Raw genomic sequence first — 13,092 nt, 5'->3', positions numbered from 1 at the left:
GTTAGTTCTGGAATGCTATGTTCACTGTTTTGAACGCGATCCGGAACGTACCGCAATTCGTGTACTATCTGTGCCGCACGTACAGATCCAGAATGGGAAAAACGGTAGTTCTAGCGCGCTCCCGAAGACCTCCTATTTAGCTAGCTCTACACCCCCAGCCCCCCTACGGTTTTGGGGGTCAGTAATACAGATATTCGTGCTTATAAGCAGGATCACCACGTAGGGCAGTTGGGCCGCCCTTGCTACGATATCCTACGCTTCGTGATACGGGACGTACCTAAACCGACACTAACGTTACGCTCATTTCCTATAGTCTAATTGTTAGACTATAAGTAAGAATATATAATCTTCTTGGCGGGATCAGCCAAGTTCTGTCAACAGAGTACCGTACCTGAGGTTAGCCAGAATCTACCGGACACGCTTCTCGTCCTATATACTACTCTGTTCCCGTCCTTGCCGCAAAGTCTCAACAACATGTCATCCACTCAGTCGCAACAAACCATAGTCGTCGTTGGCGCCACGGGAATCCAAGGCTCTGGCGTCGTTCGAGCATTATTGAGCGACGAATATGGTGGTCCTTGGTTTGTCCGAGCTCTTACCCAAGATCCCCGCTCAGGCAAAGCACAGAAGCTTTTGTCAGAATGCCAAACTACTGACAATCGTCTGAGCTTGGTCAGTGGCCATATTTACGATGAAACAAGCCTACGGAGCGCCTTTATGGGTGCACACGGCGTCTTCGCCATGACCAGTGAACGGTACCCTGGTAAACTTATTACTGAAGAGGAGGAGTTGAAACCAAGTCGTCCTTTATCGATAGGCGGTTATGCAATAAATACAATATCATAGAAGTACTGGAATCAAACAGCAATTCATCCTTGCGGCACCAGCCCTTGGGAATCCGCATTGCCGCAGCCAAAATGGACGAACAAGGTCTACTGTCCGAAGACATGTATGAACTCCTTTCAAACTGGGATGAAAAGGCCTGTAGTGCCGCAAAGCCTCATCTTTTGTACACCGTTCCTTCTGGTCAGAGCCCAACAGGAGCCACCCAGAGTGCTCAACGACGACAAGTCTACAAAGTCTGCCAGAAGTATGATATCTTTATTGGCGAGGATGAACCGTACTGTTTCCTCCAAGTGGAGCCTTACAAGGCTGGTGTGCCTCCTCCGTCTTCTTGTGAGGAATTCTTGAAAGTCTTGTTGTCATCCTTCTTAAAAGTCGATGTCGATGGCCGCGTTCTCCGTCTTGAGTCCTTTTCCAAGGTTCTTTCGCCGGGTACTCGCACCGGTTGGATTGTCGGATCAGAGCAAATCGTTGAACGTTTCGCTCATCACTTTGAGTCCCCTGAAAGAAACACCCCGGCTACGCTCAGGGAAAAATAAATCACATGCGGAAATCGAAGAAGCTATCTTCTTGGCTTCGGTTGACCCTGGCGTTCTGTTGTTGCGAGGAAGCTGGTTCCGATCTGACTAGCACATGGCAGAAGACAAGATATTTTCCGTGCTACTTTGGCAGCGGCTCCAGTAGATAAAATGCAGGAAGCCATTAAGAGATTTGGTGATGCGCTGAGGTCGGAGTTTGGGTTGAAGGATGCAGAGTAAGTTGATAGATTGTATGTAGTTTGTTATCCATGAAGGGTCTGATATAAAAGTCTATAACATCATAGGTCAATATATAAGTTAGGTACTTTTTACATACCAGGGATGAAGTAGCATTGATATGACTACTACTACGAGGTACCCTAAGATAAAGACCAGACAGTCTTAAGCAACCACATCATGCTTCGTGCTGATAGCCACACCATCTTCAGTGAATGCAAGAGTCTTACTCAACTTGGTCGTCCACTGACGGACAACATGTCCTTTGAGAATAAGTCCAATCATGATGAGATCGACAAACACAATGAAAAAAGCTCCCATCCCCCACATCCAGCCAATACCAACAGCCGCCTGCCAGTTAGTAGTAATGAAGACCGATATCAAACCAAAGGTGACGCGGTATGCATTCAGCGAGACAGAGGCCTCGACAGGATTGTGCAAGAAGCATTCGATAATGTAATTATAGCAGACAGGCAGAGCGAGAAGAGCGCCGAACCAGATCAGGAACGATCCCAGAGCAAGTACCATGAAATGAAGATGGTGTTGCAGACCAGCTCCCCACAGACCCAGACCAATGGGCAGCAGGATAGATAGCAATATAGTGTTGGCTAGACGATATTCCGTATGCCAGGTACCACCACGTCGACGAGCAACCCAGAGAGGAGTTTGGTCGTTGAAGAAGAGGCCATACACCTGTGCGCAAATGATGCCCACCCACGTCGTCATGGTGAAGAATGCCATTTGCAGTGATGAAAAGCCATAACCACCGGCGATGACAGGGGGCTCCATAAATGTGGCCAGAGTGGAAGCTTGCATGATGGGGAGACCGAGGGCTATGAAAATGTACGTTCCCATCAGAAGAGTAATAGGCGCAAAGGTGATCTGAAAGGGGACGATTGCCCGTCGTACCTAATTATAGATTAGCGCTCAATTCTTTGTAAGGTGAGCACGATGAACACTTACAAATTCCTTGCCTTTTCCGGCAGGCTGCGTTCGTGTTCCTGTGACAGTTATGACCAAGTAAAGGACGAACAGAGGGTGCTGCAGCTGCAATAATACCGAATGTTGCTTCGAGTCTGGTTGGGTGTTGGGTTGTCTTAGTACTTTCTGTTCAGGGGATTCTGAGGTGATACTCACACTGCCCACTTGAAGAGCGGCACTAGGTCCCCTATAATCAATTAGATAGGTTAGGTATGTTCGTGTAGCATACTTCGGGGGTTGACCAAATACACATGTCGGGTCCTGGGTTGAAGTCAGGCTAGGAACCAGGACGGTACGCGCAATGGCAAAACCTCCACTCCTGTACGTACGTCAGCTACCCGGTTATTCACTGTAAGAGTCAGTGTAATAACAATTCAGGCCGACGTACGCAAAACCCAACGCCATGATGGCACAGACGCCAATTTTAACCCTTCATATTATTTTGATATTCCAGAGGAAGACTGTTGGTAGAATCGAAAGGTTGAAATCGGTGGCGGCAGCAATGGCTATCATTAGCGTTAATCTTCAGAGACAACAGTGAGGAAGCAGATTGAGTATACTCACTTCCTTGGGCTATTCCAAGCGCATTGATGGCAGCGTCCGACCAGCAATGCCCGTCGATCGATTTGTTCCAGTTAAATTCGACCGGCGTACATTGCGGAAAGATTACGGCAGCGTCGACCAAGCTGGTAACAGTGTTGAATACGATAAAAGCCCAGAAGAATGTGTTCCATCGTCTGTCAGTGGGACTGTTGCGAGAGGAACGATAATGTTAGCGAGATGCGAGTACCCAATGCTCTAGCGAAGACATACAAGAGTCGTTTCAGGAACAAACTAATTGAGATCTTCACAAAAACAGTCGATATGATCAACATAGACTCAGCGATCCGCATGAGCATGATGCTATATGTTGCGGCGCTAAGATCTTTCTCCAGGAACTGGATATGCCTCCCTATTCCGTTGGATGTGCCCCCAATGACCAGACCCATCACTACGCATGTGGTAACCTGTAGTTGAAAAGATATTATTAACTTTTCCTTATGTATTTTTTTTGCTTACTTTTGATGAGCACAGGCTGTGTTCGTGAGAAGAAATCCTGTAAGCATCATTCAACTCACCATGGCTAGCACATTGAAGAAGTCATTCCAGCCCAGCAACTTGATCTTTGCATGCGTACATAGATCCGTAGCGCGGTTATGATAAAAGCAACGATCGTGGTCAGGATGGTGGGTATGAGGAGCTCAGAGGCCCTGTTCGTATCGGTTGTTGTCACCTGTGAGCTCATGGTGACGGGACGACACGCTGTGGGCAGTTATGACGTAGTCGTGGAAAGAGAAGGAAGTAGTATATTATACGACTGACTTGGTATTTCAAACAGCCTGACTCTAGGGCTCCTATAATCTAATGGAACTCCTTGTCCGCATTTACCAGGTCCAACAAGGCTTGGGAAGAATCCGGCTAGTGCATCCCAGCGCCTACAAATCAGATCCAGAGGACTGGTTATGGTATCTTCGTTTATCTACAATTACAGGCTTCTAGAGCTGGCCAATTTTCCATGGTCTACCAATGCGGCCTTGTCACACAGGTCCTCAATATCCTGTTTGCTGTGAACGGAGCCCTTCTCGAACATTGACTATTCAATCGAACTTTCTGCAAGGGAAAGTATCTCGGAAAATGCTAGAAGGATTCTTTTCAACAAATATTATGCATAGATTCATACGAGATGTGTTACGAAAACCGCGTCGTACAAGATCCCTGTCTCTTTCTCGACAAGCCACTTTCTTCGGTAATCGCCACGATTGTATACTCGTAGCATATCACAAAGGCCGCAGGATTCGAGCCCATACACCCTACTTATCATTGATTTGTCCAATTCCATACATACGTGATACTAGTGTGCATCCCTCGTGCGGCGCAGGACCCTGGGTCCACGATATAGTGCATACTACCTACCTCTGGCAAAGCTACTGCAGGACTTGATTGCGCGGAACACAGACTTCGACTCCCGTCGTGTATCATCAAAATTCCTAGCGCTCCTGGTGGTAATTTAAATTATCTACGTATTATATTAGGAAAATTATTCCGCTCTGCACCAACTGAAAATTGAGGTTGTATCTTGCCCACGATAAAATCGCCATTGTAGAAGGTTGGAAACTAGGGAGGTAGCCTCTTCGTATCAGAATAAGGAGGCAAAAAAAGAAAAGAAAATAAAGGGGAAAGGAGACGGTACTAAACGCCGACTTTTCAACATGGACAGTGGCAACGCCTCTCAGAAGCAATTCACGGTCGCAATCGTGGGAGGCGGCATCGGAGGCCTCACTCTAGCCATTGGCCTACTACGACACAATGTTTTGGTCAAAATATATGAAGCAGCTTCGGCTTTTGGCGAGATAGGGTTAGGTCTATCAATTGGCCCAGCTGCCCATCGCGCCATGCCGCTCATTGATCCCCAAATCCGCGACATATACGACTCGCTCATCACCACGCATGCAGACAGTCCAGGCTATGAGAAGTTCCGTCAGACTTGGTTTGAGGTAATCTGGGCTACTGGCGAGAAATCAGGCCAGCGTCTTATGACTTTGAATGCCTTACCCTCCGATCAGACCACAGTGCGACGCTCCGATTTCCTAAATGCGCTGGTTAATCTCATTCCTCCCGGCGTGGCTCAATTCGGAAAGCGTCTGGTCAAGCTGGAAGAGAATACGGCTTGCGTCACTCTAAGCTTCGAAGACGGCACAACCGTTGTGGCCGACGTTGTCGTCGGTTGCGATGGCATTCGCTCCAAAGTCAAAGAGTCTCTATTTCCCGATGATCTTGAACGAGTGCAACCACGGTACAGCGGCATGTACGGCTACCGTGCCGTGTTTGACATGGAAACCCTGGTGGAAGCTGTGGGCGATGAGCGTGCGAGAGTCTCAACTTGGTATATCGGAAAGGGTGCGTACGCAATTACCTATCCCATCATGCGCGCTAAGAAGGTCAATGTCGGTCTCTGTACGCTGAATGATACCTGGAACAGCGATGAATGGGTTCGCAAGGCCAGCAAGAAGGATATGCAGAGAGACTTTGAGCATATGGGAGAGTATGTTAACTCGATCATGAAGGTATCTCAATATCTAACTATTCTGAACGCCCACAGTACCGATCTGATATGATCACTGTTTAGTACATGTCTGACGCCTCCCAATGGGCCATTTTCGAGCATCCTCACATTCCTACCTTTGCGAAATCGAAAGTCGCAATCCTTGGCGATGCCGCACACGCCTCTACGCCGCATCAGGGAGCTGGTGCCTGCCAAGCCATCGAGGATGCGCATGTCCTAGCCGAATTACTAGCGGACACGCGCGTAACGTCCCCGGAGCTTGTCGCTATCGCTTTCAAGGCATATAATGCCGTGAGGTGGGAACGTAGCCAAAAGGTGGTGACCAGTAATAAAGAAAATGCAGATTTGTTGTGCCTTTGTTATGAAGGTATTGGCGACGACGGCCAGAAGTTGCAGGACACATGGCAGGAGAGATTTCGCTGGCTTTGGGATATTGATATCGAGGAGCAGGCCGAGAAGGCCAGGAGCATTATGCTTGATCTGATGCACCATCAACACCTCTTGCCCGATTCTTAGACATTTCTGCTGCTTATCCGTAGTTTAGAGCACCGTTCTGCGATAAAGGCCTCTTGATGAATGTTATTGATGGGAAGTTCCTGTTGGATTAGCTAAAAGACCTGGCTAATCAGATTGACAAAGATCATCAGCCAATCAAAGCGAGCTACACACTTAGCCGAGGAATCCACCGAATAGGGGTTAAAAGACATCTCCTACATTTTGTACTTAGAAGACAACAAGAATCACAACAAGGATCAAGGATTCCCACATCTTGTGCATACATAACTTAATACGTTGAGATAAACCGCTAGAGATTGTTACATACAATCCAACAGTTCCTCCCTTTGTCTCCAGCGCCGCCTTCCGCATGTAGTTAGCGCGGTTGGGAGAAGGATATACCCTCGCTTGCTAGCGAGGATATCCTTCTTCCCATCATGATCCTCACACACACATTAGCTAGCAAGTAATACAGAGAATTCCTTGCTATCAGCTCTCAAAAATGTAGAAGGGCGAATTATAATGGATATTGTAATTGATGCGGATTAATCTCTTGTAGAAGTTAAACTCTGGTCTGCGTAAGGGTCAAGCATAACCTTTCTAAGGTTAAGGTTAAGGTGAGCCTAGAAATGGGAGCGACGATGGGGGCCTAGGGCTTGTACCCCGAGAAACCCACTGAGTCCACGGGCCCTGATCCCCGGACTGGGCTGGACATGAAGTGATTTAGCGCCGCACATCTCGTTTGTACAGGCATGAACTACGTATGTGCTTCTTAGGGTTAGAAAAGGTTAGCCTTAGAAAGCCTGGCACAACAAGCTGAAGGACACAGCGCCTTAAATGTAAAGAATATGATCACAAGGTCACGTGATGACTAGTGATTGTCGGAACGTTGGTTTACTAGAGCGATGACTAAGCGAAGGCGAGCACTAGTTAAACAATACGTATAAGGAACTAGGTCTATTTTCCGGCACTCCTCTAAAACCACTATCTAGGAGTATTGAACCTGTTTTTTATATACAAGATTCCATAGAAGTGATATCACCAAAAGTCGACACTTGTGCAAATCGAACTTTCTAGAGATAGGCTGTAAAGTTGATTTGTAATGTTCAATATCGCGTCGGAATGTGATGCCAATTCTCGAAATTTCTTGATACGCAAATCTTGTCCTATTCCCAAATTGGTTTAGTTCATTCTGAGTTCCAACATCGTGATTCTGTCACGTGATCACGACAATACATCTTGTTTGCAGATAGCCTCACATTCCTAGCTTTTTTTTTCTTTCTCCATGTTTGGTATTCTTGTACTTAGCTTCCAATATGACTATTGAATGAGCCCTTACACTCACCCGCATCTCAATAGGGAATCAGTGCGTATCAATAACAAATGACAATGCCGATTGATATCACATTTATTGATGGAGACCTTTATTCAAAGGATTCCCAATCAATAAGTGACGCCAAGCCGAAAGCTAGGGCTGAGCCGTCACATGTTCAAGCTTCAGTCTCTGTACATTAGAAACAATACCTTTGTTAATTCACATCTGGAAGTCACCGAACGACCTTCTGCCATATTGATAATTCCTCCTGTCTAACCAACGGACTAATCTCCTATTACAATATGAGGACTATAGCAATGGGGAATCTTATGATATTGGTAAGATGTCTGCACTTAAATGGTGGTGTCAAGAACAATAACGAAGACGCTGGCCAAGATGTCGGAAACTTCGGTCAAACTACCGTCGAGTATATCTCGGATAGCTTATAACACGCTGAAGTTATAAGGCTTCTAAGTACGAAAGGCTTCTTGAAAGCAAAGTCTTAATAAAAGGATGAATATCCGGTTCGATAGAAGAACGTATACTCAAGTTGTCAAAGCTAAGGGGTACTTAGCACGGTTAATTCAAGACGATAAACAAAACTAGATACATGGTAAGTGAGTGTTCTTATATATTCCTCCTGGCTTTATTCCCTTCATACCGTCAGGTAATTCGGGTGATATTCCCATCATACCATGAGTATCACTGGTATCAGTCCTATCATACCGATGCTCTATCGGGAATGACACCCTAACCCTAATGGTTACGGATAATCCTTGCTTCCGTTAGTGCAGTAGTGTAACACTATCTGGTCAATCCATTGGCTGCGGATTCTTGATTCTTCTGACACAAGATTATCATTAATGGCAATTGATATATTATCAATTCCAGCTATGAGTGATGAACCGGAGCGAGTATTTTCAGGAGCACGTCGTACGGTCTCGTGGGAAAGAGCGCAGATGGGGCCTGATACTCTTGAAAAAGTGGAATGTTTAAAGCATTGGGAGCAGAATGGTGCTTCATGTGACGGCTCTGGCAACCTTACTATATGAGAGAGTAGTAGAGAGGATCCACCATCCTCAATATTCTGGTCTTTTTGGCGCAACGGCTTAGTGAGCGAATACTCCCGTGAGCGAGGTCGTGACACTTCAAATGAGAATATATGAAGTAATAGTGGTGTTCCGCACTGGGTGTCGAACTTTTGTCGAACTCGGCTTGGCGCCCAGCCCTCTCAAAGGAGCAAGCGGTGAACACTGATTACATAATTTTCTTGGCAAAAGTTCGACAAAATGTCGAACTGTTCGACATTTTGTCGAACTTTCGCCAAGACGCTAAGTCATGTGACTAAACCTCTGGCCTGTTGGGGTACGTAAGCTTGGAATTAATTTAAATGTTAGTTACATACATATCTTTACTAGCACAATATCCATAAAGCAATTTCAAAAAGTATATGTATGGATTCGCAAATCTCAACCTCGAATGAGAGCCAATTGGCTGCTAATATAGCAGCTGCAGCGCTGCAGGCCACCGAATATATTATAATAACCTCCTCACCACCGCCGCCAGTCCGTTCGCAGCCTACAACCGATACCCAGGGTACCACCGATTCGCAAGCCACTTCATATAACAGTACTGACGACTCGGATTCGAATGAGGCTTCCATTAGTCAAAATACGGCATCTCAAGTGAAGAATAACAAGCGAGGGAGATCGCTCAAAGATGAAGAGCTTTCTCTGCTGTTTAAATGCGCGTTGGACCTCAAACTTGATTATAAACCAAAGAGAAAATATTGGGAAGCTGTTGAGGATAGATTTGTGCGCCTTATTGGACATTCTTATTCGTGGAAATCGTGCAAATCTCAGATCGAGAGGCTCTCTAAGAAACGGCGCTTATACCTGGCTCAATACGTTACTGGTAGAGAGGCGGAGGCTACATCTGAGTTGGACGAGCTTATCGATCAATGGAACGACTTTATTGACGGATATGAGAAAGATGAGGCTGAGAAGTTGGCAGAAAAAAACAAATATAAGGAAAATTCGCAGTTGGTGCTTGCATATCGAGACCAACTGGTCTCAACAGGCTTGCAAAAATCCAAAAAGCAAGCGCCAGAGGAGCTTAAGCCGTCTGAGGATGATACTGGGTCTGATAATAGGAAAGTACCAGAATATCGTAAGACTGCTACAGCCTCGCGGCCGTCAAAAAAGCGGTCTATCCAGGAAGCGATATTCGCCTTAGTTGACGTATTAGAAGAGGATAGACAAGCGTCAAAAAAGCCTGAATCGGTTGCAAAAAAAAGCGAATTGGAACGGCTTTCTGGGGATGTCAAAGAGCTTCAAAATCAGTATAAAAATCTTGATGAGAAGCTTGATAAATTAATCTCAATGATAGGGGAAAAGCGTACGGGTTAGGGCTCATTATCCAGAACACCAAGATATTCCTCTAACGAAGGTGTCTCAATTCCATATCTTTTACTCACAAGATTCTCACGTAAACATGAGGCTATATTAGTGAGTAAAATAGATACAGCATAATAAGCAGCAACGGCTTGTTTTATTGGCTGCATATTGGTATAAAGCGCATTTCCATGCCACTGGTTTTGAACTTTCCCAAATATCTGTTCTACAGATATTCGGTGAGCGCTTATCCTATCGTTTATCTCGATTTGACGTGCAGATAATTCCCCAATCTTCGGAAATGGTGTTAGGACAAAAGGACATCCCTGATATCCAATATCTCCATATAAAAGTAGCTGTTTTTCATTGCCAGCTATAGCCTCAAGTCGTTCGTCTGTTCTTGATATTTGGAATATATTCGAATCTGCAATCTTACCCTCAAAGGGCCCAATTAGTGAGAGAACCATGCCATCTGGTGTGATGATTCCTTGATATTTGAAGCCATGGCGTTTCTTATATCCTGAATAGGCAATACGTTGATTTTTAGATGGCCGACATGTCGCCCTAAAAGTCCCATCAATACAACCCCAGCCCCTAGGAATAGCGCCCTGAGCTTCAAGGATTTGGGCGTACGCTTTACAGCGTTCTTGAGTAAGTAAAGGATGCCACTCTAATAGCCTTTTGTACCGACGATAAAGGTGTTGTAAGACGTCATTAAAAATGGTACTTATATAGCCAAATGAGCGCCCAAAAAAAATCTCAAGATCTCGTACTCGTCGAGGGTAAGACAGGCGTGCAAGCAATATTGCAAGAGCCATAGAGGGCGACGGCGTTCTTCGTCCAGTATATGAAATTGTATGAAGCTCAAAATAAGGAAGAATTTGACAGAATTCTTGCCGGTCAAATCTAATAATAGAACGCGGAGTTAGCTACTGTAATATTTTTAGATTTAGGCATATCCAAACCGTATATTCTCTCGTAGGCACGTATCGCTAAGCATATCAATATCGAATATGAATGGTGTATAATAGGATTCTCGAAGGGGTAATCTACCAGCATGTTCGTCCTCAGCCAGTAAACTTAGCAGTATAATCAAAATAATAAGTATTTTCTGTCTTCTTGATAACACGAGCGCCATAGCTAAACGGTGATGGTGTCAAAATATAAACTTCTAATCTATAATCTTTATATACGCCATGTAAATTGATATGGATTTGAGCTTCCGGAGGTTTACTTAATATTATTTTAGGCATAGTACAGCGCTAGATTATTTTGGGATACGCTAACCGTAATCGGTTTTGTCCGGCAGAATCGAGTTCGGTTCGACAAAACTGCGGAACACCACTAATAACTTAATATTGGTCTTCCTTTTGTTTTAATTTATATGAACAATGCTTTGAACATGCAGATTAGTATGGAGGCTAAGAAATATGGACGGGTATGTGTAACAGTACTAAAGCCTGAAACAGTACATATGATATCTGTGACAAGCCACAAGTCACACCAATTAGGTGGATAACTTGATATCTCCTGTCGGCGACTCACGCATGCATAAGAAGGAGATTCCTTGTAACTAGGATTGTTTTCCTTTCTCAAGCTTCAGTCTCTGTACATTAGGAACAGTACCCTTTGTTAATGAACATCTGGAAGTCACCGAACGACCTTCCGCCATATTGATAATTCCTCCTGTCTAACCAACGGACTAACCTCCCATTACAGTATGGATTGAAGCGGGTATTATGGTATGGAAAACCAGCCTGGTCCAGACACCATGGCAAGAGCCTCCTCGAGTTGTAGTTGACGAGTGAGAACGAGCAGTATCTATCCACAACCAAATCCTCAAAAAGAATAAGCATCTCATGATCTACACCGACGGTAGCGGCTACCAAGGCTATATTGGAGCAGCAATGGTCATCCCGGCATTAGGAAAGCAAAAGATAGAGTGCATCGGTACAGAAGACACATCAACAGTGTATGCAGCAGAGGCATGTGGTATTAAATTCGCACTCCAAATAGTGCTTTGGCTTGCCGAGGAGAGTGTACGGCTGATAGTAAGGAAGCCAGTGATATTCTCAGACAGCCAGGCAGTACTTCAAACCCTCCAGAACCCACGAATGGTCTCTGGTCAGGTGTACATACGCGACTGTGTGGAACTACTCAAGGAATGTATAGAGGAGGGAATCAACGTGGAGATACGGTGGATTCCAGGACACGAAGGAGTACCAGGGAACGAGACAGCAGACCGAGCAGCCAAGCGAGCGGCGTTCGTAGGAGCCCGACATCAAGTCGTACCTAGAGATATCAAGAATTGGACCATGCTTGCAGCGGCAGCTAAACGCAGGGTCTGTCAATCAGCCAAGAATGCATGGGAGAGATCGTGGGACAAGCAAAAGGCAGGGAAACCCACTAAGAAGCTGGTCACCAAGCCTTCCTGGCAAACACTTGCGTATTGGAACTACCTCCGGAAGGCCACGTCGTCAATCCTCATACAACTTCGTACGGAGCGCGTTGGGCTGGCTCACTACCTGTGGCGCATCAATCGACATGACCGACTATACTGCGAGTGTGGACTTTCTGGACACACTGTGAGGCATATCCTCATGGAATGCCCAATATATATTGACGAATGGAACCTCATGTGGTCGCGAATCAAGGGATTCCGGCGTACAACAGATCTGCAAGCATTACTCACTGAGAAAGCCGCTGCGGTTGCAGTCGCTCAATTCATAATGGATACGAGAGTACTCGATCAATTCCGACAGGCAGACCCGTAAGCACTAGGCACGAACGAAGAAGCAGCAAATCCAGCTGTCAATGACAAGGACACTGACGTGGGAACACGAACGACTGCGCACGTAGTTGACACGAGCACCAGGTCAGCTCGCTCGACAGTAAGGACCAGCGTTGACACAAGTACGAGCCTTGATGCAGAGGAAGCCGTGGAAGCCAGCGGTGGTGAGCCGTAGGAGACGTGGGATTTGTGGGATTTGTGAGACCGGTGGGAGTAGGATTTACAGTACGAATAGGTGAGAGTTCGTAATCGAGCGTACGGGCATTTCACATTACTTATCGCATTTCGCTGCGTTCTTCATCGATGCCGGAACCAAGAGATTCGTTGTTGAAAGTTTTGACAATTTTCATATCACTCAGACAGCCCATCTTCATCAAGGTTCAAGGGCGCCTCGGCGGGCGCGGGCCCGGGGACAG

General features: G+C 45.8%; 6 protein-coding genes across 6 annotated transcripts, besides 3 other annotated features; 4 read left to right on the top strand and 2 right to left on the bottom strand.

Moving 5' to 3' along the window:
* Window positions 1-474: 474 nt before the first annotated feature.
* On the top strand, window positions 475-1,382 carry TSTA_040440 (L-kynurenine/alpha-aminoadipate aminotransferase, putative; the record flags this gene model as incomplete). The annotated part of the gene is made up of 2 exons (XM_002484472.1): window positions 475-820; window positions 847-1,382. 2 exons carry the CDS (start codon window positions 475-477, stop codon window positions 1,380-1,382), a joined length of 882 nt encoding a protein of 293 aa, XP_002484517.1.
* A 381-nt stretch (window positions 1,383-1,763) lies between these two features.
* Window positions 1,764-2,984, bottom strand: TSTA_040430 (uncharacterized protein; the record flags this gene model as incomplete). The annotated part of the gene is made up of 4 exons (XM_002484471.1): window positions 1,764-2,507; window positions 2,562-2,766; window positions 2,809-2,898; window positions 2,968-2,984. The coding sequence occupies 4 exons, from the start codon at window positions 2,982-2,984 to the stop codon at window positions 1,764-1,766; spliced, it is 1,056 nt and encodes a 351-aa protein (XP_002484516.1).
* Window positions 2,985-4,828: 1,844 nt separating this feature from the next.
* On the top strand, window positions 4,829-6,198 carry TSTA_040420 (monooxygenase, putative; the record flags this gene model as incomplete). The annotated part of the gene is made up of 2 exons (XM_002484470.1): window positions 4,829-5,683; window positions 5,746-6,198. 2 exons carry the CDS (start codon window positions 4,829-4,831, stop codon window positions 6,196-6,198), a joined length of 1,308 nt encoding a protein of 435 aa, XP_002484515.1.
* Window positions 6,199-8,307: 2,109 nt separating this feature from the next.
* Window positions 8,308-8,508: a mobile genetic element.
* On the top strand, window positions 8,386-9,900 carry TSTA_040410 (uncharacterized protein; the record flags this gene model as incomplete). The annotated part of the gene is made up of 3 exons (XM_002484469.1): window positions 8,386-8,475; window positions 8,667-8,832; window positions 9,008-9,900. 3 exons carry the CDS (start codon window positions 8,386-8,388, stop codon window positions 9,898-9,900), a joined length of 1,149 nt encoding a protein of 382 aa, XP_002484514.1.
* A 237-nt stretch (window positions 9,901-10,137) lies between these two features.
* On the bottom strand, window positions 10,138-11,011 carry TSTA_040400 (uncharacterized protein; the record flags this gene model as incomplete). The annotated part of the gene is made up of 3 exons (XM_002484468.1): window positions 10,851-11,011; window positions 10,322-10,791; window positions 10,138-10,241 (listed from the first exon to the last, which is right to left on the bottom strand). The coding sequence occupies exons 1-3, from the start codon at window positions 10,883-10,885 to the stop codon at window positions 10,138-10,140; spliced, it is 609 nt and encodes a 202-aa protein (XP_002484513.1). The 5' UTR covers window positions 10,886-11,011.
* Window positions 11,012-11,624: 613 nt separating this feature from the next.
* On the top strand, window positions 11,625-12,659 carry TSTA_040390 (uncharacterized protein; the record flags this gene model as incomplete). The annotated part of the gene is made up of 2 exons (XM_002484467.1): window positions 11,625-11,689; window positions 11,765-12,659. The coding sequence occupies 2 exons, from the start codon at window positions 11,625-11,627 to the stop codon at window positions 12,657-12,659; spliced, it is 960 nt and encodes a 319-aa protein (XP_002484512.1).
* Window positions 11,694-12,506: a mobile genetic element.
* Window positions 12,660-13,060: 401 nt separating the features above from the next.
* Window positions 13,061-13,088: a sequence feature (GC_rich).
* Between the last annotated feature and the right edge of the window lie 4 nt (window positions 13,089-13,092).

Source organism: Talaromyces stipitatus, genomic scaffold, assembly GCF_000003125.1.
Source record: "Talaromyces stipitatus ATCC 10500 scf_1105507295515 genomic scaffold, whole genome shotgun sequence".
Classification (NCBI taxonomy): domain Eukaryota; kingdom Fungi; phylum Ascomycota; class Eurotiomycetes; order Eurotiales; family Trichocomaceae; genus Talaromyces; species Talaromyces stipitatus.
This window is presented reverse-complemented; position numbering and strand designations above follow the sequence as displayed.